The sequence below is a fragment of the Astyanax mexicanus genome, chromosome 20 (genome assembly GCF_023375975.1).
Source record: "Astyanax mexicanus isolate ESR-SI-001 chromosome 20, AstMex3_surface, whole genome shotgun sequence".
In the NCBI taxonomy this organism is placed as follows: domain Eukaryota; kingdom Metazoa; phylum Chordata; class Actinopteri; order Characiformes; family Acestrorhamphidae; genus Astyanax; species Astyanax mexicanus.
In genome coordinates, this window is record NC_064427.1 from 6245426 (window position 1) to 6268640 (window position 23215).

At 37.6% G+C, this 23215-nt stretch overlaps 1 protein-coding gene across 3 annotated transcripts in view; it reads left to right on the forward strand.

The window, feature by feature from the left end:
* Window positions 1-215: 215 nt before the first annotated feature.
* samsn1b (SAM domain, SH3 domain and nuclear localisation signals 1b) overlaps window positions 216-23215 on the forward strand; it is a 34916-nt gene continuing 11916 nt past the window's right edge. The window contains exons 1-12 of one of the 3 annotated variants that reach the window (XM_022680996.2): window positions 216-332; window positions 3592-3738; window positions 4512-4573; window positions 6623-6661; window positions 7279-7310; window positions 8746-8829; window positions 10488-10582; window positions 11120-11182; window positions 12245-12368; window positions 13254-13636; window positions 18971-19048; window positions 20609-20737. In XM_022680996.2, coding sequence (XP_022536717.2) covers window positions 309-332; window positions 3592-3738; window positions 4512-4573; window positions 6623-6661; window positions 7279-7310; window positions 8746-8829; window positions 10488-10582; window positions 11120-11182; window positions 12245-12368; window positions 13254-13636; window positions 18971-19048; window positions 20609-20737 — 1260 coding nt within the window. In that variant the 5' untranslated portion in view covers window positions 216-308. Of the gene's footprint in view, window positions 333-3591; window positions 3739-4511; window positions 4574-6622; window positions 6662-7278; window positions 7311-8745; window positions 8830-10487; window positions 10583-11119; window positions 11183-12244; window positions 12369-13253; window positions 13637-16420; window positions 16688-18970; window positions 19049-20608; window positions 20738-23215 lie in introns of those variants that run through there. The other 2 variants (XM_022680997.2, XM_022680998.2) reach the window with 2 other exon arrangements.

The following is a 23215-nucleotide window of genomic DNA, read 5'->3' on the forward strand; positions in this document are numbered from 1 at the left end:
GTGTTGCGTTGTTATGTGCATTGTGTGTGGATTGGCAGTTGGAGGTGCTGCTGTGTGGGGACTAGTAATGGCTCAGTGAATCTATTGGATTAAGGGAGGGATTTTGAATGGCATTAAGCTGTGGGGCTGCAGACGAGTCAACCAGCCGCCAGGACACTGGATGCTCACTGTGTTTGGGATCCCACACACACACACATACACACGTACACAATAACGCACATACCTTTTCATGTACACACACTCACACACAGCGCCGTGCTCCCCTGTGAGAGCCTGGAGGTAGACAGGGAGAGACAGGTGACTCCAGAATGAACCTCTTCTGCTTCACTCTGGTAAGAGACAGTGTGTTTTTGGCTCTGCTTTACTGTGAGGGCTGATCCTGACTGACTGACTTTCAGGGAAAACGGCTCTATAGGACAGGTGCTCTAAATGACAGGTAGTGCCTGTGTGACTGTTTGTTTGTATATCAGTTAAAAGCTATATAACTTATCATGCATTATGATGGATTCATTTTCCCGATACAGTATAATATAACTGTATATTACAGTTAATACAATTATGGCAAATACAGATAACACTGCACTATATGACAAGTAGTATCCATAGGACAAATATATAGTAGTATAATGCTTGAGTTGCTACATACGATGACAGGCAGTACCTTTAGGACAAATGCAATGTCTATATTACTCAATATAATAAGCAATAGACAAATATAAAGCCTGCATTGCTCTATATGTAGCATCTAGCATCTGTATGACATATGTAACGGTTCTATTATTCTAGTCTACATAACAAGAAGTATCTATAGACACTATAACACTCATATGACAATGTAATGTTGCTCTAAATGATAAAAAGGTGCAAAAAAAAAGTTCATGGTAAAATACTGGTGGCTGTGGTTGCCAGAATTTGCCAGAAAGGTCAAATAATAGGGTTGCAATGTATGAGAAACTACAGTATAATATTTTGGCACTCATAAATTTCATATTCAAAAACTGTTTTGTTTACAGTATATTACTGTGAATAACAAGATATTATTTAAAGTATTTACAGAAAAATACATGTCAGAATGAACTGAAATAAATACAGTTTTTTTGTAAAATTGCACATGAGAATTCTTTAAAAGTTCTTGATTTATTTATTTTTTTCAAATTGACTGACCTTCATTTCTTAAAATATTTTTTCTTTACTTAGTTGAGTACTTCTTGCCATAATATGCATAAGAACATTACTCAAATAGAGCTATTCACTGTATACATGTAACTCTACCTCTTTACAACTTTACAACTGATGCTCTCAAACACATTAAGATGAGCAAGAAATTCAAGTAATTAACTCTTGACGAGTTCAGCACAGCTGTTAACTGACTGAGAAAATCAAGCCAAGATGTGCAAAGCTGTCATCTAAGCAAGATGAGCCACTTTGAATAATATAAAACATATTCTGGTTTGTTTAAACATTAGAATTAATCTACAATGCAAAAACTCGTGTAAAACTCTTCAAAACAGGACAAATGTAATGACTGCATTATTCTATATGACAAATAGTGCCTATAGGACAAATACAATGCTTTTTGTTCACATAATGTTTACTGCATTTGTGATATATACATATAATACCTTTGTTTCAATGATGTCATGCCTGTAGGACAATTGTGATGGCTCTTCATATATAACATATACTGCATGTCTGTATACGTAATAACTGGCTGAGGGAGTTACCTGTTTGTAGGCGAGGTTTCTCAGGGTGAAATCCTGTCCTTTTGGTAACCTGGTGCCTATATTTGGGTTTGTGGGTAAATTTTTCAGATCAGATTAAAGGTATGGAAATGGCCTCGGGTTTGTTTTCTGCTACACACTGAGCTTCACAGCCTTTCACACCTGAAGAGGTGAGAGTCACGACTCTCACAGAGGTGTGAAGAGCTGAAAGTGGAGGGAAAGGTAAATAAACAGGAGCTGCAGATTAATAGGAGCAGTGTGCACAAGTGCTCCTTACAGCAGATCAGGGATGGAGGGGCAGTGCTGAGGGGAGCGTGTCCTGCTGATGGATTAGCAGGTAATCAGCTGCATGGTCAGACAGCAGCAGCAGCAGCTCAGTGTGTTCTGTGCAGGCGTGAGATTCATTATTACTCAAATCACCCACAGAGGGGCTGGATGGCAAGGTGATGCATCTGCAGCTAAACCACCTTCAGCTACTATAAAACGAGTACCTTTCACTTTACTTCAAAACCCCAGTTTAATACAAGCCTCAATGCTACACCTTGTGTTGATTCACAGTTTGTGTGAGTAGCAGGAAGAAGGTTGTGTAGGTGTTTCTAATAAAGTGGCCAGAAGGTTTGGTAGCCGTTTCAAATAAAGAGGCCAGTGCGTGGAATTATGTGGTAGGTGTTTTTAATAAAGTGGCCAGTAAGTGGAAACACAAGGTTTAATAGATGTTCCTAATAAAGAGGCCAGAAGTTTGGGTAGCTGTTTTAAATAAAGTGAACAGTAAGTGAAAGCACAAGGTAGGGTAGGTGTTTCTAATAAAGTGGCCAGTGAGCGGAAGCACAAGGTTGGGTAGATGTTTCAAATAAAGTGGCCAGTGAGTTGAAGCAAAGGGTAGGTGTTTCTAATAAAGTGGCCAGTGAGTAGAATTACAAAGTTTGGTAGGTGTTTCTAATAAAGTGGCCAGTGGGTGAAAGCACAAGGTTGGGTAGGTGTTTCTAATAAAGTGGCCAGTGAGTAGAATTACAAAGTTTGGTAGGTGTTTCTAATAAAGTGGCCAGTGGGTGAAAACACAAGGTTGGGTAGGTGTTTCTAATAAAGTGGCCAGTGAGTAGAATTACAAAGTTTGGTAGGTGTTTCTAATAAAGTGGCCAGCAAGTAGAAATACAAGGTTGGGTAGGTGTTTCTTATAAAATGGCCAATGAGAGGGAGCATAAATCTTGCTAGGTGTTTCTAATAAAGTGGCCAGTTAGTAAAAGCATAAGGTTCAATAGGTGTTTTTTTAATACACCTAATACTTTTAATAATAAAGTGTCCAGCAAGTAGAAGGACAAGGCTTGCTGGGTGTTTCTAATAAAGTGGCCAGAAAGTTAAGTAAAAGGATAGGTAGGCATTTTCTAATTAAGTGGCCAGTGAGTTAAAGCAAAGGTTAGGTGTTTCTAATAAAGTGGCCAGTAAGTAGAAGGACTAGGTTGGGTAGGGTGTTTCTAATAAAGTGGCCAATGAATGAAAGCACAAAGTAGTAGGTAGGTAGGAGTTTCTGATAAAGCGGCCAACAAGTAGAAATACAAGGTTAGGTAGGTGTTTCTTTTAAAGTGGCCAGGTGAGTAAAAGCACAAGGTTCAGTAGGTCTTTCTAATAAAGTGGCCAATGAGAGGAAGCATAAGTCTTGATAGGTGTTTCCAATGAAGTGGCCAGTAAGTAGAAACACAAGGTTGGGTAGGTGTTTCTAATAAAGTGGCCAGTATGTTAAAGCAAACGGTAGGTGTTTTAAATAAAGTGGTCAGTGAGTAGAAACACAAGGCTAGGAAGGTGTTTCTAATAAAGTGGCCAGTAAATGAAATTTACTTCAAGTATTCTGAGTCTTCTCTGCTTTGTGCTGCAGGACGGCTCTACAGACAGTCTGTATGAGTTGCCCCAGAGGAGTCCTGTTGGTCCGGAGTTGAGTCCAGTGCCCAGGAGGAGACCCTGCAGCCCCAGGTGTCTAGTGGACAGTGGCAAGTGGGGCGGATCAGAACCGTGCATAGCCTTGGTGAGCATCACCACCAGAAACTTTCCGGATGATTCCAGTGCTGGTGTTCACGTGCCGCCTCACTCTTTCACGCACAGCTGAGTCACGTTCCAGCACCGCTTATTCTGGACGTGAAGAGGATCGTGACATTGCAGAGGGGACATTAATAAGCATAAGTGTCTACCATCTGCATAATGCATGATTAATAATCTAGCATGCAAACTAGTAGCCTGCCGCAGCCGCGCTACTGTACGTTCATTGGGAAAATGAACAGCTTTTACCATTATTTGATTGCGTATCACTTTCACATATCATTTGATTTATAGATCAATTATGGAGCTGTTTGGTCTGAGCCTCCTAGTAAATGCTGTAATTCATTAACCTCAGATGTTGGATGTCAGAGCTGAGAATTCCATCACACTCGAATTGACAGCATTCCATTTTAATGTCAGATAATTGTACTTATTAATTTTAGTAATCAAAAGGTCTGGAGTTTACCAAACCTGGTTTTACAGTTAATTGATGGTTATATTTTATAGCAAATCTAACAAAAATACAATATATCCATCAGTCTATGTCTTATGTATTCTTTGCTAGTGATATCAGTTAATACAACATTTAACAGGATTTTGTGTATTCAAACATCTCTAAAACGTATCCCATATTAAAGCTGGCCAGTACAAGGTATACAACTGATTTTATGGCACACAAATAGGTAGAAATGCTAATAAATTGCATCATACTACTGATTTCACTACTTTAAACAAGTCTTTTCTCTCTTCAATTCTTTTCAGAATCGTCCACAAACACCCAGAGCGCAGCTCACCAAGGCCGACTCAAAGAAAGCAAAGAGAAAGTAAGTGACTGTATCTGTTACACTGTTCCACCCTGTTACAGTTACCGCACTCTGAGACCCAAAGCGAAAGTGCTGGACACTGTTCAGTCTGTGGAATGCAATACCAGGTTCAGCTGAGCTTCAGGGAGCTAATTCTTTAAGTGGAAGCTTTTAGCGTGGTGGAGGGAAACCCTTCAGCCTGCGTGTTTTTAACGACCCCAGCAGGAGCTAAGCCCCTCTGCAGCTGTCTGTTTGCGCTGTGGGCACTGCTCAAAGCTCTTATGGAAACACGGTTTTTAACGTTTTCGCATGTATTCCAGCGACCCCAGGCCAAACACACACATCTGCTTCTTTGTACTGTGATTTAATGTTTTTATAAGTGGCTAAAGTGATGGTCAAGAGAGGTTATTATAGTATATTTGAAGAGCCCATATCTTAAATGTATGTTGTTTTTTATATTGGAACATGCTGCAGTCCCCTAATTGCATTCTAAAGCAATCTTAGTTTACTTTTATACAATTTTTAAAATGATTTACAGGGGTTGGAGAATGAAACTGAAATTCCTGTCATTTTAGTGTGGGTGGTTTCATGGATAAATTGGAGCAGCCTGGTAGCCAATCTTTAATAATTACTTGCTCATTGCACCAGTAAGAGCAGGGTGTGGAGGTTCAATTAGCAGGGTAAGAGCACAGTTTTACTTCAAATATTGCAATGCACACAACATTATGGGTGACATACCAGAGTTCAAAAGAGGACAAATTGTTGGTGCATGTCTGCATGCTGGAGCATCTGTGACCAAGACAGCAAGTCTCAAGTTTGTGATGTGTCAAGAGCCACGGTATCCAGGGTAATGTCAGCATACCACCAAAAAGGACGAACCACATCCAACAGGATTAACTGTGGACGCTGTGAGAGGAAGCTTTCTGAAAGGGATGTTCGGGTGCTAACCCGGATCGTATCCAAAAAACATAAAACCACAGCTGATCAAATCACGACAGAATTCAATGTGCACCTCAACTCTCCTGTTTCCACCAGAACTGTCCGTCACCACAATCAATTATTGTGGTCTAAAACCAGGTGTTTCAGTTTCATTGTGTTTTTAGAAAAAACACAAATAATCATTTAGTAAACAAAAAAGTGTTAAACAAACCAGATTCTGTTTTTGTCATATTTTTGATTAATCAAAGTAGTTTTTTTAAGTCAAATTGTTACACTTGCTCCTTTTTTGCTTTAATTAATACATTTCTCGGGCCCTATTGTAAATCCTGCACAGGGTGTGTTGAGATGCTCTTTGCTATCTTACACCCCGTAAACAGTCGATTTTCTTTACGCCTTTTACCTGCACTGTAAAAATAGCATCAGAGTTTATAAATATATCTACACTCAAAGGCATGTGGTGGTCTGGAAGTGAGGTGTGTTCAAGTAATTTTCTGGAGTGTTTCTGTCTTGGTGGCAGGAAATACAAGTGCACCACTGGCTGATTAAAACCATGACAACAGTCAACAGTCAGTCACCCAATCCTATCTTAGCACACACATATGGATGCATATCCAGCTTTTACATCAAACAAAAAAATAAAGAATAAAACAAAATATAGAATAAAATAGAATCGCTGTTCCCTTAAATGAGCTGCTGGCGTACCTTTACAGCATGAACGCACAGGTTAGTATCCTTTAAGCACTGTTAAGATACAAACATGCCAAAGTCAGAGCACACCTGGTTCTTAGTACATGCCTTTTGCGCGTTCCAAGCTTTCATGATACATATAAATACACACTGACACTGCCTAAATCAAGCTGCGCAATCTACAATTAACCAGTGCACCATAGATCACTAAAATAGGGCCGCTAGAACTTACTGTTTACTTGCTGCCTAATATGAACATTCCATTTCTTGAGAGGTACCATTGCAACCAGATAATTAATGACATTCACTTTAGCTGATCATCAGCTGATTTAATGTTATGGCATGTAAGAGCTCTTTAGAAGTTGGGTTGAACTAAAACTGTCAAGATTAACAATCATATAAAAAAGCTTATCAGACTTCTAACATAATTCTTTCTTTCCCAAGATGCCAAAATCTCCTGCAGCACCACCCCGTCCAGCTCCTGTAGGTGCAACACCTTCAGCATGTGTTTGTGTGTGTGATTGACATTAGCTCGTGATGGTGATGTACTTTGTGCTTTTACTGAGGGAGGGAGAGAGAGAGAGAGAGAGAGAGAGAGAGAGAGAGAAAGCGCTGGATTAGGATTAGATTAATTAGGACAAGTGTTGAGATTAAATCTCTGTTCAGCCTGATCCCCAAAAAAGCAAGGACAAGGCAGAAACTCAGTGCACCTCGTATTTTGTAAAACACAAAATGGGGCTTCAAATAGGTTTTAACGTTGATGATAAAGAACCTTTATATAATGTAATGTGAAACTTCAATTTAAACTACAAGTTTAAACATTTTAAAAGCAAACACAGGTTCACTCTCTCTAGGTGTCCCTCCCTCTCTTTCACAGCACTCGTGAAATTATAACATCTTGCTGCCCTTGCTGTGGTATATAATATAATTTTTAAAAATCTTTTTAGGCAGCCTTTTTAGGCATTTTTCACCTTCATAAAAGTCACTGTTCCAGTGTCCTTGTTTTTTTGAGTGGGTGTCATTTATGAGATCATTGTTAAAAAATATTGTTTTTGCTTTTATTGGCTTAAACATTTCTTCGTTTTTCTGTTTTGTTACAGATCACAGCTATCAGTGGCAACGTCTGACGATGGTACGTCCGTTTTGTTTATATTGATGATGATATTATATTGATAAATCTCTTCTGCGTTTTTTTGGAGTGTTGGCCATCATTCCTGAGAACACAGTTCTTCCACTGCACAACAGCTCAATGCTGGGGGGCTCTATACCCTCTCTATAGCCATTAGGGTTATGGTACCAAGAGGTTCATGTTTATCTGCTCCCTCTAAAAAGTCCTAATCTTTTGGCCATATTTCTTCACAGGCAACAGAGCAGCTGTGGATGTGCACTGTAGACCCACAATTTGATTGAAATTAAATAAATTAAGTTTTATGATTTTATGTTCAACTGAAATTTTCCAAACTTTGAGTTAGGGGAACATTTAGACAATGTTCTATAGACAAACCCCGGTCCAGAACTGCAATACCCAGCATGCATCCGCCAGTGTCACTTGTCCGGACTTAACCAATCCTGTCTCACTCTCATGTTCGTCATCTCTGGAATTTTAGATTGTGTTTAGGTGTTAACAATTTACTTTATTGTACTAAATATATATATATATATATATCCCCGTCTGTTTGTCATGTATGTTGCAAAGTATTTTCCCTGTTTTTCAGTGAAAGTGTTTCCTTTCTTTCTGTATTTTCTGTTTTCTGTGTATGGCCCATGTTTGCTCTTTTAAATACATTTTGCCTAGACCTTCTGCTATGTTTGTATTTGTGAATCTCTGGTTTGTTGAAGGCTGATTTTGGCTTATGGTTTTGTTTTTTGGCTCTGATATTTTGGCTCATTTTCTTTCTGGTTTTGACCCACGCTTGTTAAATGACTATGCTGCTCTTTTTTTCTACGTGCCCTGTAAAAAAGCCTTGTTTGTTTTTACCGTGAGCGTCTGACTCACGTCTGTAGCGTCACAGTATCTATTCAAATCGGATCTTTTAGTTAAATTGGTTGCCATTGGAGGATTTTTTTTCATTTTTCATGGGCTTCTGGCACCATCTATTTGCATGGTGGGAGTATCCCACAGTTTCTGACGCTTACCGTCAGTGTGTAGCCATTCCCCACAGGTTACCTTGGGAAAACTTGTACATTGTATATTATTATGATTATAACCAAGGCAACAGGTTACATTAAGTTATTTATTTAATGATTTTTATAGCAACTGAAGTACCATATCTTAAAAAACTGAATGTGTGCATGCATTAGAAAGAGTGTCCACAAATATTTGGGCATAAACATACTGTAGTGAATTAAATACTCTTACTGTGGCCAAACCTTTAGTTACATAGCTGCATTTCCCACTGACCCACAGCGAGGTTCTCCATCACTGTACTTTACCGGCCTCCTAAATTAAGCTCCATCTCCCAGGAGGCTCCGCTGCTACCCCACTTGGCTGTAGTCACTGTTGCCAGTGATTAATTCTGTTGTCCACGTATTTTATTAAGATAACGGCTATTTCGGTCTCTCTGCAGAAAACACAGTGTCCAGTAATGCTTACTGGCCGTGCTCCAGAAAGACAGATGAGTCAGTTCACAGCAAGAACCATCAAAGTGAAGGTAATTGGTCTACCAGGACATTTATATATATGTGTGTGTGTGTGTGTGTGAACGTGTGAGCATGTATGTGTATGTGTGTGTATGTGATTGTTACAGGAGGGGAGGGGGTTAGCGAGTGATGTGATAATGCATTGAGAATCCATGTGCCTCATAGTCTCTTTGGATTAGTCCAGTGACGACACAAAAGCAATTCTAACGCTCGTGCCGCTCGTGCGAGGGATTTGTGGGAAGGCTGATTCACTGAACAATGAGAATACACAGTCATTACACTGCAGCGGTTCAGCCGTGCCTCTGAGGCATTCTCACAGCAACATGAACAAAACTGACGCATCCATGCTTTACTCACGAATTAATGTGTTATTCTGTAGTTAACAGCAGGTAAACGTGGCCCAAATGTGGCTCAATTGTTTTCATCATATATATTCACAGATGTGTTGTCAAGTTGACAGTGTGAATGACAAAAAAACACACTTAATCTGTCTTAATTTTCAATTCTGATTAGCTTAAATCTGATTTTGGCATATCTAGACTGTCCGTATTGTTTTGGATAGTCTGAACAGCCAGAAAACAGATCAAATTACATCCAGTTTTTCGCTAATCACTAACCACATTAGGAGGTGGATGGAAATCCGATAACAATTACATTTGTTCAATTTGAATGCATGTTCAAATTGGTCTGGAAGTTTGGTAAAATATAGATTTATATCTTCACACTAATAAGGTGAATGTGTGAACAGTCGCAGGTTCAGGTTCAGGTGAAAGAGTAAGGTGAAAATAAACGATGGGATTTCATCGCTCAGTATGATCAAATTCCCTAAAAAATCCAAACTGAGTTTTGAGTAGATTCCCACTTTTAGCAGAATGCAGTTGCGGGATAAATGTTTGATAAAATATGTATAAAAGTGCGCCTTCAACACTTTTATCTCCGTATCCGATGAAAAGATGATTAAAATGTAAGTAATATATAGCTATTTTCTGTATATAATAGTTTGTGTGCCTGATTTGAATCTAAATGATTATATTTCTTCTGATATGACACACTTACTTCTTTTGGGAACTCTCCTCAATTTCATTTCCTTTTTTTTTTTAAAAGAAGGTGGGTCTCAGCACACCTAAACATCTGATCCTAGATTCGCCTCTGTGTGTAAACACAAGTTTTGGTGGGAAAATCACATTTGGGCCACTGATTTTATATAAAATAATTCTGTCTTTCAATCTGAGAACTTTCCAATGCTTTCTGTAATAACTACACTAATAACACAGTACTGTACTTTTACTTTCAGTACTTTAGTAATACATTTTACATTAAACTACTTGCAACATTTAAGTACAAATACTTTAATTCTTCCACTTGTGTGGAGTGTGGAGCTTAAAGAACACTTGAACTTTAACTCAAGTGCCTTTTTTTTATAGAGCACTTGTACTTTACTCAAGTTTGGGTCTGGGTCTCTAGAACTTTATACACGTCTGCATGGGTCCCACCTAGGTTCCAGTGGAGAGTAATGATTGCGAATGGTGTCGTCTGGCTAGAACTGACTGTGGAAACAGAAATCACATCCTTATTCAATGCAGTTCCCATCACAAGATACAGATGTCAGATAGGCGTAAGTCTGTCCCTATAGATTGCTCTTCTCACAGATATGCTTTTTTATTACCAGGTGTGGCTGAAGATGCCTACATCACAAAGTCTTTGGGTCAAGAAGAGGAAATGGAGATGAAGCCAGAAACAAGAGACAGAGAGCACCCTCTTCAGGTACCTCACCTCAAGAGATTAATCCAAAATACCAACATATCTCTACATATATGGAGGTATCTTTGTAGATACTATATATCGGGTGCATTGGATGCAAAAAGCATCAAGGGAAGGGTCAAGGGAAGAAAGAAGGATATGACCTGTAGTCCACATGTTCAGCATGTTCACATTTAGCATTCTTTTTTTTTCTTTTCACTCTTCCGGCTCTTTCTTTTTCCGCACTGTTAGGAATAAGTAACACTCCATCAAACATTGAACAAATGAATGGGCTGATCGGAGAACGTGTCACTGTGTGGTATAATCTTTTCCTGATTAAAATCTCCATCTGCTTAATGCGGCCCATTCTACTGAGCATAATTTCCCCGTGTTAGCAATCCTTCAGTGTCAGGCGAGTCACCTCTACTCATAGAGAGCAAACCTCATTTCGACACCACACATTTGCACGTTTGCTTTCCACCGACTTCAACGTTTGTAATTTACACCAAATTAAACTGTAACTCGACTCAGTTCTGCAAACTCTGGGTGTTTGTTTTACAGGGCGTCAATTTCGAGGCCTGGAATCCGAACAGAGAGATCTGCGAGAGCAAACGGCACGAAACAGTGAGGAGTTTCACTTCACTACTAACTTACACAAGCTCTAATTCAGTCAGCGCTGATACACTGTGTGTTGTCTCCAGACCATTGAGCTGAATAGGATCTGTGAGCAGTGCTGCCAGTGCTTGGACCCTTGTGTTTGAATCAGTGCCCACAGAGTGTGTGAGCAACCATTTAGCGCAAATGCTCATTATTAGCAACGCAGCACAGATGGCTTTTTGTGTGGCCTGTTAAATCTCTTCAGCACACGCCAGGAACGGTCATGCAGCCAGAGGCTAGAGGAAAGCCCGCCTCCCGTTTGATGCCTACTGCAACAAGGCGTCTTAATGGCCATTAAGGATCAATAAGTCTGCCTAATTTGTCCTTTTGTAGATTTCAACAGAGAAGTAATAATAAGACCCCAGGCAAGCTTTTGGTTTAGCAATTGGTTTTTGGTCAGTGGTTGGTTGGGCATCACTGACTAGTCAGTTGGATGGTAGAGTTAGTACTTGGTTAGACCTATAAGAGCAGCAATGTAAAAACACATGTTAAATTTGGCTGCCCTAGATTAAACACAGATATCTTACTCATTTACTTATAATTACACTTACAGTATATAGTGCCTTTCTGCCCCTGAAGGCACTCAATGATGCTTAAAATTACATTCCACCCACACTCAACACATACCAGTGAGAAGCAGCAGCCAATCACACACAGTTTACTCTCAACCGGAAACCACCAATCACCTGGAGGACTGTATCAGGCACCGAGGAGTTGACCCAGCACAGAATGCCAAAATACCAGGGCAGCTTTTAGGATATCCAATTCTCAGGGCAATTTAGATTATCCAATTGACCTGATCTCCAAGTTTTTGGACTGTGGGAGGAAACAGAGTCTTGGAGGACACCCACACAGACACTATCTATCTATCTATCTATCTATCTATCTATCTATCTATCTATCTATCTATCTATCTATCTATCTATCTATCTATCTATCTATCTATCTATCTATCTATCTATCTATCTTCATCTCCTCCACACATGCCCACGTTCTACTCTAATGATGATTTAATGATGTGGTCTGCAGGGTGGCGAGGGTGAGAGCGAGCTGGAGACAGAGGGAACTCTGAAGAAGATCCAGAAGCTGGTCCGGGTAAAAAAGAACAGCAAGGACTGCTCAGAGGAGAGCAGGAAAACACCAGACTCAAGTGGTGAGATGTTCCAGTCATTAGTAAAACTATTAAGTTGGGAAGCCAACTTAACATTTTTTTCTCGTATAAATGAGTGGCAGAATGTTGAAAGCAGCTGAGTGTACGCAACATTTAGCCATAAGTTATTAGACATGCTATTATCCAAACTTATTTGCATTCCACTATTTTGCCAAATGTTGAACACTGTTATTTTATATGACAAACGTCTACGTACTCTTGTAATATTATTATTTAAAATCAAAATGTAGAGATTTGTAATAATATTGAATTGAATTATGGCATTTTAAGCCCATTTGTTCTAAGCAGGTCTTTGATGGTCAAGGTTGTTGAAAGGCTGATCATACAGATAAAAACGTACTTTAACCACATCCTCACCAATATGGTGTATTTTGCAGTTTATTTTGGTCATGCCTGGTCATGCTGGTTTGCAAGTTTGGACACAGTGGTTCAGGTTTATCTTCAGATGGCCTCAGCTGCTTGTCAAGCTGTTACTGTAAATAAGAACATTTCATTAGACATTGTCTGGTCTAATAAAAGCTTAAATAAATGGTTGTTATAGACCAGCTTAACCAGCTTGATTGGGCTATACTGTTTTTTTTTAGGGTTATATTAAAGGGTTTGAGTCTTGCAGTTAAGCCAGCAGCAGTAGGACTTCCTTGGCCTACCGGTCTATTTGTGATTAAAGAGCTTGGCTGTGCATTCTTTCTTATTATTGACATTGCACAAATTGTTTGATTTTTATTGGCCCAGCCATTGGCCTATTGGCCCAGCCATTGGCCCATTGGCCTAGCCCAGCATTTCCCTAACATAATAGAGGGCACTGTATATATTAGCTATGTTCTATGTTTTCTTTATAAATGGATAAAACTTATGATTTTTTTCCAGGCCACTCAACACAGACACATTCTAAAGAAGGTAGCCCGGTCATCACCTGCATAGGACTGTCCAAAAGGCCTGAGAAGAAGCATGGGAAAGAGCTCCTCCAGCAGCAGCATCAGCAGCCCGAGCCAGCAAAAGAAATGGACATAATGGAGTTGGAGGGTCCCTGGAGCCCGGGGCCTTTCCAGCACTGGACTAGTATGGACTGTTCTCCAGCATGGGAATTATCTCATCATACCTGCCATAGACCTACAGCTGATCAGCACTTTTATTCCTTCGACTTCCATCTGGCCTGCGGGGCTGAGTGGGACAGGTTTGAGGAGATGTTCCACGGCCTGGACCACCTGAGGAGGGACCACTCACCTGACCTGGAAATAACCGACCCCACAGTGAGTCCGTTTCTGAATCAGTTTCTCTGATTTTGCTATTTATAGGTTTATGTTTGAGTAAAATAAACATTGTTGATTTATTCTTTAAACTACAGACAAGGTTTCTCCCAAATTCCAAATAAAAATATTGTCATTTAAGGCATTTATTTGCAGAAAATGAGAAATGGCTTTCAGACCTCAAATAATGCAAAAAAAACAAGTTCATATCGATAAAGTTTTAAGAGTTCAGAAATCAATATTTGGTGGAATAACCCTGTTTTTTAATCACAGTTTTATGCATCTTGGCATATTCACCTCCACAAGTTTTACACACTGCTTTTGGATAACTTTATGCCACTCCTGGTGCAAAAAAATCAAACAGGAAAACCAATTCAAGCTTGGTTTGATGGCTTGTGATCATCGATCTTCCTCTTGATTATAGTCCAGAGGTTTTCAGTTTGGTAAAATTAAAGAAACTTTTTTTTTTTTTTAAGAGATCTCTTATTTATTTCTATAGCTGTATATCATTGTTGCTGTATTGTGATTAACTACACAAACTAATGTGATTAATCACAATTAACTGCTTAAAAATCTTTAGTCATCAGTGAAATACTATAATTTTTTATTGCGATTATTAAAAATACTATTATTAATCAGAATTAAATATTTCATACATTCTAAATCGATCAATTGGCTGAGGAAATATTCATCCAGTGTAATGTTGGCTGAAGTCCAAAGAAAACACTTAGCATCATCTCATCATTACAGTAATTGGCTTCTACCATTTTCCATTAGAGGCTTTAAACTGGCATTACTGGGTGCATTCCTTAACCCTGCTGCCTGCCTGTACAAATATACTGGATATAATTACACATGAACTCTCTAATGATAAACCACAGGGGAGAACCACTGCAGCTCATAAACGAATGTAATTAATGTCATTAATAAAGTACTGTAATGAGCAGAGTTAGAGGGATTCAGCTGAAGGGGGAGGGGTGGGGGGGCTTGATGGGGACGAGTGTGAATGTATAAGAGCTTTAAAGGCCTTTCATTTAAAATGATGCAACGAAACACCCACACAAACATACACACACTAGGGGTGGGCGATATGGCCCTAAAATAATATCACAATAAGTTATGGTATTTTTGAGATAACAATATCAAATCAAGTCAAGTCAAATAGTTTTATTGTCAATATTGCATATCGTCGCTGTCCAATGAAAAGCACTTATCTCCAAAACAGCAACTTTACAGGAGAGGGAAAAAACCTTCTTCAATTTCAATGGAAGTCAATGTAAAAAAAGTTTATTTCAGGTCATTTTGAAGAGTTTCTATTGGTCCGTTCATCAAGAAATTTTGGCACAGTGTAAGGGACAGTTTGTCTGTTCAAATTATGTAGTAAACTAAAAATCGATAAAAATGGAGATAAGTGTTTTTCATAGGACAGCGACGATATGTACAGCACATATAGAGGATTGAAATTACATTACTCTCCTTCCCTAAGTTTCAGCAAGAACAGCAAAATAAAATAATACATATAAAAGAATGAAAGACACTAAATGTACAATACAACAAGGTCACAGAATAAGACATAGACATACAGTATGGGAGACAAGAGACACAAGACTATAGTGCAATAATGATGGGGGGATTAAAGAGGGAGCGACAGTACCAGTATAAACATTATTGCAAATATAGAGATATTAAGGTTTACAGCTAATAAAGAGAATGAGTCCATACAGTTCTTAAAGTTGTTTAGGAAATTAAATAGTTAAGTATAGCAAATAAGCAATAGTGCAGGTATGCGGTGTGTCATATGGGGAGTGCACGTCACTTTTTGAAACATTCCAGTACTATGTAGATTCTATCTATGCTCTTGGAAATATGAGAAAAAAAAACTACATTAAAATATTTTTTTCAAGAATACACTACAGCAACAAAATACAAATATCATTTAATTATTGCATAAGATATGATATGGCATACCCATAAGTGAGATATTAATCTCACTTGTTAAATATTAAAAATACAAGAATTTTCAGATCAGATTTGTAACATAGGTCAATGATCCAAAAGGTCATGGTTGGTAGGTTGGTTGGTAGGTTGGTTGGATGGTTGGTTGGTTGGTTGGTTGGTTGGTTGGTTGGTTGGTTGGTTGGTTGGTTGGTTGGTTGGTTGGTTGGTTGGTTGGATGTTTGGATGGTTGGTTGGTTGTTGGTTGGTAGGTTGGTTGGATGTTTGATGGTTGGTTGGATGTTTGTATGGTTGGTTGGTTGTTTGTTTGGTTGGTTGGTAGGTTGCTTGGTTGGTTGGTTGGTTGGTTGGTTGGTTGGTTGGTAGTTGGTAGGTTGGTTGGTTGGGTGTGGTTGGTAGGTAAGTAGATAGATAGTGAAGTGAATTAGTAGTTATAATAATAGTTGTACTAATAGTGATACTAATAATGCACTCCAAATTTCTCCATATATCCAAAACTAAAGAAACTAAAGTAAAATAAATTATACTAGACAGATATAAACTCTCTCTAGTAGATATATAATGGAAAATCAGAACAGTGTGAATTTTGTCTTTTATTAAAAAAAAAAAAAAGTAGTACCCTGATGTGATCATTAGGGGTGGGTGATATGACACCATATTTCAGGGTACAATATTGTTGCCGATATTATTGCATACGACACGATATGGCACACCCCTAATACACAGTTTTTTCCTGTGTACTGAAATAAGCTGGATCTGGCCAGTCTGATTACATAATAATGATGATGCTCTGTGGTTGTGAGAGTGATGTACTGAGCACTATAACCTGGTTGATCAGATGCGTGTGAAGCTCAGGGTTATTCACATCCTGTGTGCAGATGAGGAAGTGTGGCCCTGCCCTCCACAGAGAGTGTGAGTGAGTGTGTGAGTGTGAGTGTGTTCTGCGAGTTACTGTAAAAGAGGGTGCAGTGTTTCAGGTCATGAACAGGAAAGTCCGTCTCTAAAATCTAAAAAAAAAAAAAAATCAGACAGGTTTTAAAAACCATGCTGCAAAGAAGAGCTTCAAATGCCTCAGATAAACCAAGGAGTAAGCCAAAGGTAGGAATTATTATTATTATTATTTTATTATATATTTCATTTAAATGCTGTCTATACTCTTTATTAAACTTAATTAAATTTGTTTAGTTTAAAGTAGTATAGTAGCACCATTGGTGCAGTTTAGAGGGGTTTATTTAAAGTTGATTTTACAGGTATGTGGTGATTTTTTATCATCATATTCTTCGCTATTATCTTATTTTGCTAAAGTATTTAAAGCAACATGCAAACTAGATTAATAGTACACTAAAAAAGGAAGATGCTACTAGGCAGTAAAACTGCATCTCTAAACTACAGTAATTATGTGTAATGATGATTTTATTAGAATAATAATCATGATTAATACTGACTAATCTCAAATGTTATTATTTGTTAATAACTAAACAAAATAGCATTACATGCTGTAAATAGCCAAAATAATGAAAATAATTATTATTATTGTAATTTTTGCCTAAAATAATGTGATCAGCCGTGACTAACCATCCAAAAGAATGTGATCGATGTTGATTAACTAACCATAAGTATATAATTAGTTTTGACTAACAACCCAAAATACTGTAAGTAATTATGACTGACTTGCCAATGCAAATGTGATTAATCATCAAAACATCAAAATATCCCAAATAATCTGATTAGTCTACTCTAACTACCCAAAATAATCACATTAATCAAAACTAACTATCCAAAATAATTTGATTATTCACAACTAATTACACAAATTAATCTGATTATTCACGACTAATTGAACAAAATAATATGATTATTCACGACTAATTACACAAATTAATCTGATTATTCACGACTAATTTCACAAATTAATCTGATTATTCACGACTAATTGAACAAAATAATCTGATTAATCACAACTACCCAAAATAATCTGATTAATCAAGACTAACTACCCAAAATAATATGATTCTTCAAGACTAACTAAATAATATGATTAATCACAAGTAACTAGCCAAAATAATCTGATAAATCTAAACTAACTGCCTAAAATAAATAATCTGATTATTTACAACTAATTACCCAAAATCAATAAAATAATCTGATTAATCACAACTATCCAAAATATTGTTATACTGGGTTGAGAGCAATAAAAATAACACAATGTAGAAATAAGTACAGGTAAGAGAGTGCAAATAACATTATTATGCTTAAATTAACAGTTTTATTACTCTTATAACTCTGCCATAAATGATCATTGTGTACAGAAACTGATCTTTAATTAGTAGCTTTGTGGGCTTTTGTAAAAGTACTAGAGTTTACTTATTTTCAAATGAATATCTAATTATTAAAAATGTTCTGTCTGGTTTGTTGGTGAAGGTGGTTGAAGTTGTTTAACAGCATTTTTAAGTCAGTCAGACCTGAATACTCATGGACTCAAGGCCTCATGGATTTACAGTGGCAGTGGTTTTAAAACTGTTTACCTCAGGTGTGGAAAAAATACCACAACATCGATAACATTTTCTTCCTGCGCCAAACACAGTTTCAATTGCTATTGCTGATACTGATACTGTATGATAGTTTATTTAAGTGCCCTCAAACTATGATTACTGGCTGCATAGTTTGTTTGCATTCCTTTTTAATGAAACATAAGAAACTGTGATTATTTTTTCTTCTTTTTTTTAAATCAAATTCAACCAATAATAATCAGGATTAATCCTGACTTAGCTTGATTACCTACCCCACAATAATATTAATATTTAACATGATCTATGCCTCCTAAGTAGCCTAAATCATTTAAATAATCATGACTAGCAGCCAAGATCACATAATTTATTGTGATTATTACCCAAATAATTAGATTAGTCATGACTACCTATCCAAAATAATGTAATCAGTGGTGATTAACCATAATAATGCAATTAGTTATGGCATGTCTCATGTTGTGGTGGGTGAGATGAAAATATTCTATTGTATTAGAAAAATGATTTTTGTTATGTAGAGTGATACAGAGCATGCATTTATCTGTATATTAAGAATATCATAAGTGCTCAAAAAAAAACCCACTAACAATGAACATGTTTTATTACAGAGTGTAATTATTTGTATTTTGTTTTATTTTTTTACTTAAAAATTAGATATTATTGAAAAAGCACATTTTATATGCCTTTAGAATATGCCTCTGCAGGAGCATTTTGTCTGCATAAAGTATCAACATATTTTGATGAATATTGAGTAATAGTGAAAATGTCTTTAAATATCATGATATACTGTTTTTTTTATCATATAGCTCACCTCTAGTCCCATCTTTTACTGTCTTTTATTGTCTCTTGTGAACAGCGTTCCTCCAGCTTTGGAAGGTTCGACACATCTAAACACTCTCCCCAAACCAAGGCTGAAGAACATGAAGGAACCCTGGTAAGAGTTCACCAATATAAACCCAGCCAGTCACTGAATTAATAGAGATGATATGCTGTGACCTGATTCTGTAGCACAGTGGTTCTCAAACTGTGGTTCACCAGGTGACCTCAGAATTTTCAGTTTTCATCTGTTATTTTTAATAACATAACTTTACACAAGATTACATGTGTTGTGTTTAGTGCTTAAACCATTAGATAACCAAACCCTTATATAGTACTACAGTACTAAATAATATAAAATCATTAAAGCAGCAGTCCCTAAGATTTTTTTTGCCAAATTCCAAATAGAAACATTGTCATTTAGAGCATTTATTTACAGTAAAGACGCAGAGCTTTCAGACCTCAAATAATGCAAAGAAAACAAGTTCATATTCATAAGAATTTTAAGAGTTCAGAAATCAATATTTTGTGGTATAACCCTGTTATTTTTAATCACAGTTTTCATGTTCCCCTCCACCAGTCTTACACACTGCTTTTGGATAACTTTATGCCTTTACTCCTGGTGCAAAAATGCAAGCAGTTTAGTTTGGTTTGATAGCTTGTGACCGTCCATCTGCCTCTTGATTATATTCCAGAGGTTTTCAATTTGGTAAAATCAAAGTAATTTGAACAAAGTTATGTTTAACAAAGTTATGTTTTAGTGGTCTCTATTTTTTTTTTGTTTCAGAGCTGTAGCATGTCAGCCCACATTTCCATTTTCCACTGTAATAACTACAGTACTATACTTATTAACATCAGTTTCAAAGGTCCTAAAATAGACCCCTGGGGAACACCAGAAGTTATTCTAAACCAGCCAGTTACAGAGAGAGAATTTACAACATATAAATTATTATATATTATATAAAAATTGTGTTTCTGCATTATGGCTACGAGCTGAATAATTAACCTGAGGTTTAAAGGAAGTCATGTAGACAACATAGTTGTATACACTGTTGAGTACACTGTTGTTTTCCTCTGTCTCATAGTTTTCAAGAGATGCAATGTCTATGTATAATTCTATGTATAAGTATAAGTATATACAGTACCAGTCAAAAGTTTGGGTACACCTCTTAAATTTAATATTGAAGACAAATCAGAATATGTTTCATAGCAGCTTTAGATTATTCTAAGTAGCACATTGATCTTTGAGGACAGATCTGCACACTCTTGGTATTTTAATCTCAGTGTCTTCATGAGGGAGAGTCACCTGGAATAGTTTTCTCAGCGTCTTGAAGGAAGGAGTTTCTGGAGGTGCTTAACAATAGTTGCTGCTTTTCCTTCATGCTATGAAGCTCCAGCTCCTCATCCCAAATCACCATCTTGTGGAGGACAAACACTTTTTTAACTGTTAACTATGTAATTTCATATGTGTCCCTTAATTGTTTTCATGTCTTTAGTATAAATCCACATTGTAGAAAATAAATTAAATAAAGAAAAACAGAAGAGGTGAGGTGTACAAACTTTTGTCCAGAACTGTATATATATGTGGCACATATCCACATGTGTGTTCCTGTGAAATTATTGGGGATTTTATTGAAGATACTTAAAATTTTGCCTGGGTTTGGTCTGGTGTAAACAGGGCACGGATGGAGAGTCACCCGAGGGAGAGCACAGTAAAGGAGGGATCGGGAAGAAGATGAAGGCCATCTCCATGACCATGCGCAAGAAGATGGGCAGAAAGTATGTGAAGGCTCTGTCAGAGGAAGTGGTAAGTGCTGAAGGTGCTGAAGATCAAAGCGGCAGCCTGTTTTTTTCTCTGTCTCTGTGTCTTGTTTTTTTTTTTTTTTTTTTTGCAGCGTCTGTGTTTTTTTTGCTGTTTCGTGCGAACCTATCGCTGAAGAATCTCTCAACTTTCCAACCGCTGCTGTAGAAAAAACAGGTGTACGTGGTCACGATCAGGAAACCAGGGATTGAATGTGTTTTTTTTTAGCTGTGTTTACAAATTTACAAACAAAAAATAGTGCTGATTTAGAGAATTATTATTTTTTAATCTTTTTTTTTATAAGTTGTAAAGAACATGAACTGCCTCGAAGAATGAGGTCAGCTGACTACCTGAATATACTGAATATAGACCAGGTTATTCCATCAATGGATTTTTTCTTCCCTGATGGCACGACCATATTCCAAGATAACAATGTCAGGATTCATGGGGCTGGAATTGTAAAGTGGAAGTGGTTCAGGGAGCATGGGATCATCATTTTCACACATGGATTGAGAGAGAGTTCACCACAGAGTCCAGATCTTAACCTCATTGAGAATCTTTGGGATTAGCTAGAGAAAGTTAGGCAAAACATTGTTTATTAGGTTTATCATCAAAATTACAGAAATGATTGAGATATTGTTTTTGATCAATATTGCACACTTTTAGTATGGTGTATTCATCACTAAAAGCACATGTGATTCCTGAAAGTCCTGAGTCACTTGTTACTGTTCACATGGACAATCCTAGCCAGATACCACCGGTCACAATCATTACCACCCATTTCACTGCCCTTAGTTGTTATATGATGCATCCTTGGTACACATGTGACAATCTGGATTGAGGAAAATGAAATGCCTGCGCATTTAACTTCAGAAATGTAATGTAATGTCCCATCCATCAGCACCCACTCTCAGGCTTTGATCCAACTCCCATAATTATAATTCACATAGCCTTGCCATGAGCATGCTGGCCACAGTGTTTAACCTGATTCACAAGATAGCACCTCACAACTTGTGGATCACAGAGTTGTGGGTGTTTTAAATCAAATAAAAATGATAGATTTAGTCTGAAATACCTTGTTAATATCTGGACCTTTAGGCCAGGACCATGTTGTGTCTATTTGTGATCAGTTTTAAGCCAGAGTATTGTCAAGCAACAGGCAACATATTTATGATTATTTCCCATAATGATTCCAGGCATTAACTTTTAATTTACTTTTTAGACGTCTGCTTCATTCACCACCACTGTAAACTAGACTGGATTTGACTGTGTTGCTTGATTGTTCTCAAACTTTGAGTGCATTACAATTATAAATTCCTGATTCTAGGACACATGTGTCAAACACAAGGCCCGCGGGCCAAATGTGGCCCGCCACGTCCTTTTATGTGGCCCGCGAGAGCTTGTAAGATCTTAGTGTCTATAATAAATGGGTCAGAAGCGTGCTTTGACCAAAAACTACATTTCCCACAATGCTTGTCGATTGTGTTACCCGCGAAGTTACGGCTTACTGCCACTACACGGCAGTGTAGTCATTGATGTGGAAACCCTGCCGGAGGGAAGGCGTAACTTCGCGGGTGGACTTGAGACATACAAATGTTTATCCCATAATGTCCAGAAAAAGAAAAGTTGATGCAAACGGACGGCTGTGCTTCAAGGCGAGAGACCGGTATGCCTTTTGTGTTACGAAGAGTGTTACTGACCAAAATAAACGCTTTTTAGGAGAGATATAAGTTATGTGTAAATATTTATAAGACAATACCTGACAAAATCTGTTTTAATGAGGTTAATAAACAACACTGTGACAGCGCTAGTCACAGTTTCACCGCAGCAAAGGACGAGGAGGTGAATCACTTATCTAACCAGCCAGTACTGATTTCTGCCCCCAATAACCCTTTCAATAACCTCCAATAGCCTTTATTTGTCTTCAGGAGCCTTCAACAGTCTAACCTTGCAGCCGTGGTGTGTCCACTAAACTCCGTAGTTATAAACATCCTGAGGTTAGCAGCGCGATAACTGACCTGTTTATAATGTAATCCCAGCAGTGACTTTAAAGAACTTTAAAAACTGTAAAAACGCTCCAGACTGGCTCAGCTGAGCCCTGTAGCCCGTGGCTGGGCTGTAGCTCTGACTCAGTATAGACTCCGGGCTTGTGCTGCTGCTGCTGCTGCAGCTCCGACTAGTGGTTGGATGAGGAACTGCTAAATCTGAGGAAATGCTAAATCTGTCACATGCTCTTAACAGCTAACAATTTTTAATTTTATATTTATTAAGCCTCTTTTCAGTATCAAACGTTTTGATCAAAGTTAATATAACTTGTATTTGATGTCATTTCTATTCACTTGAATAGTTTGGTTCTTGATTGATGGAGTTTTTGGATTTCATAAAATGACAAATTAAAAGGATTTATGTTAATAAAGCAACAAGCAAACAAATTTTCCATTGAGAGTTATTTAACATTAAGGAGTAATTACATTCATTTTATAT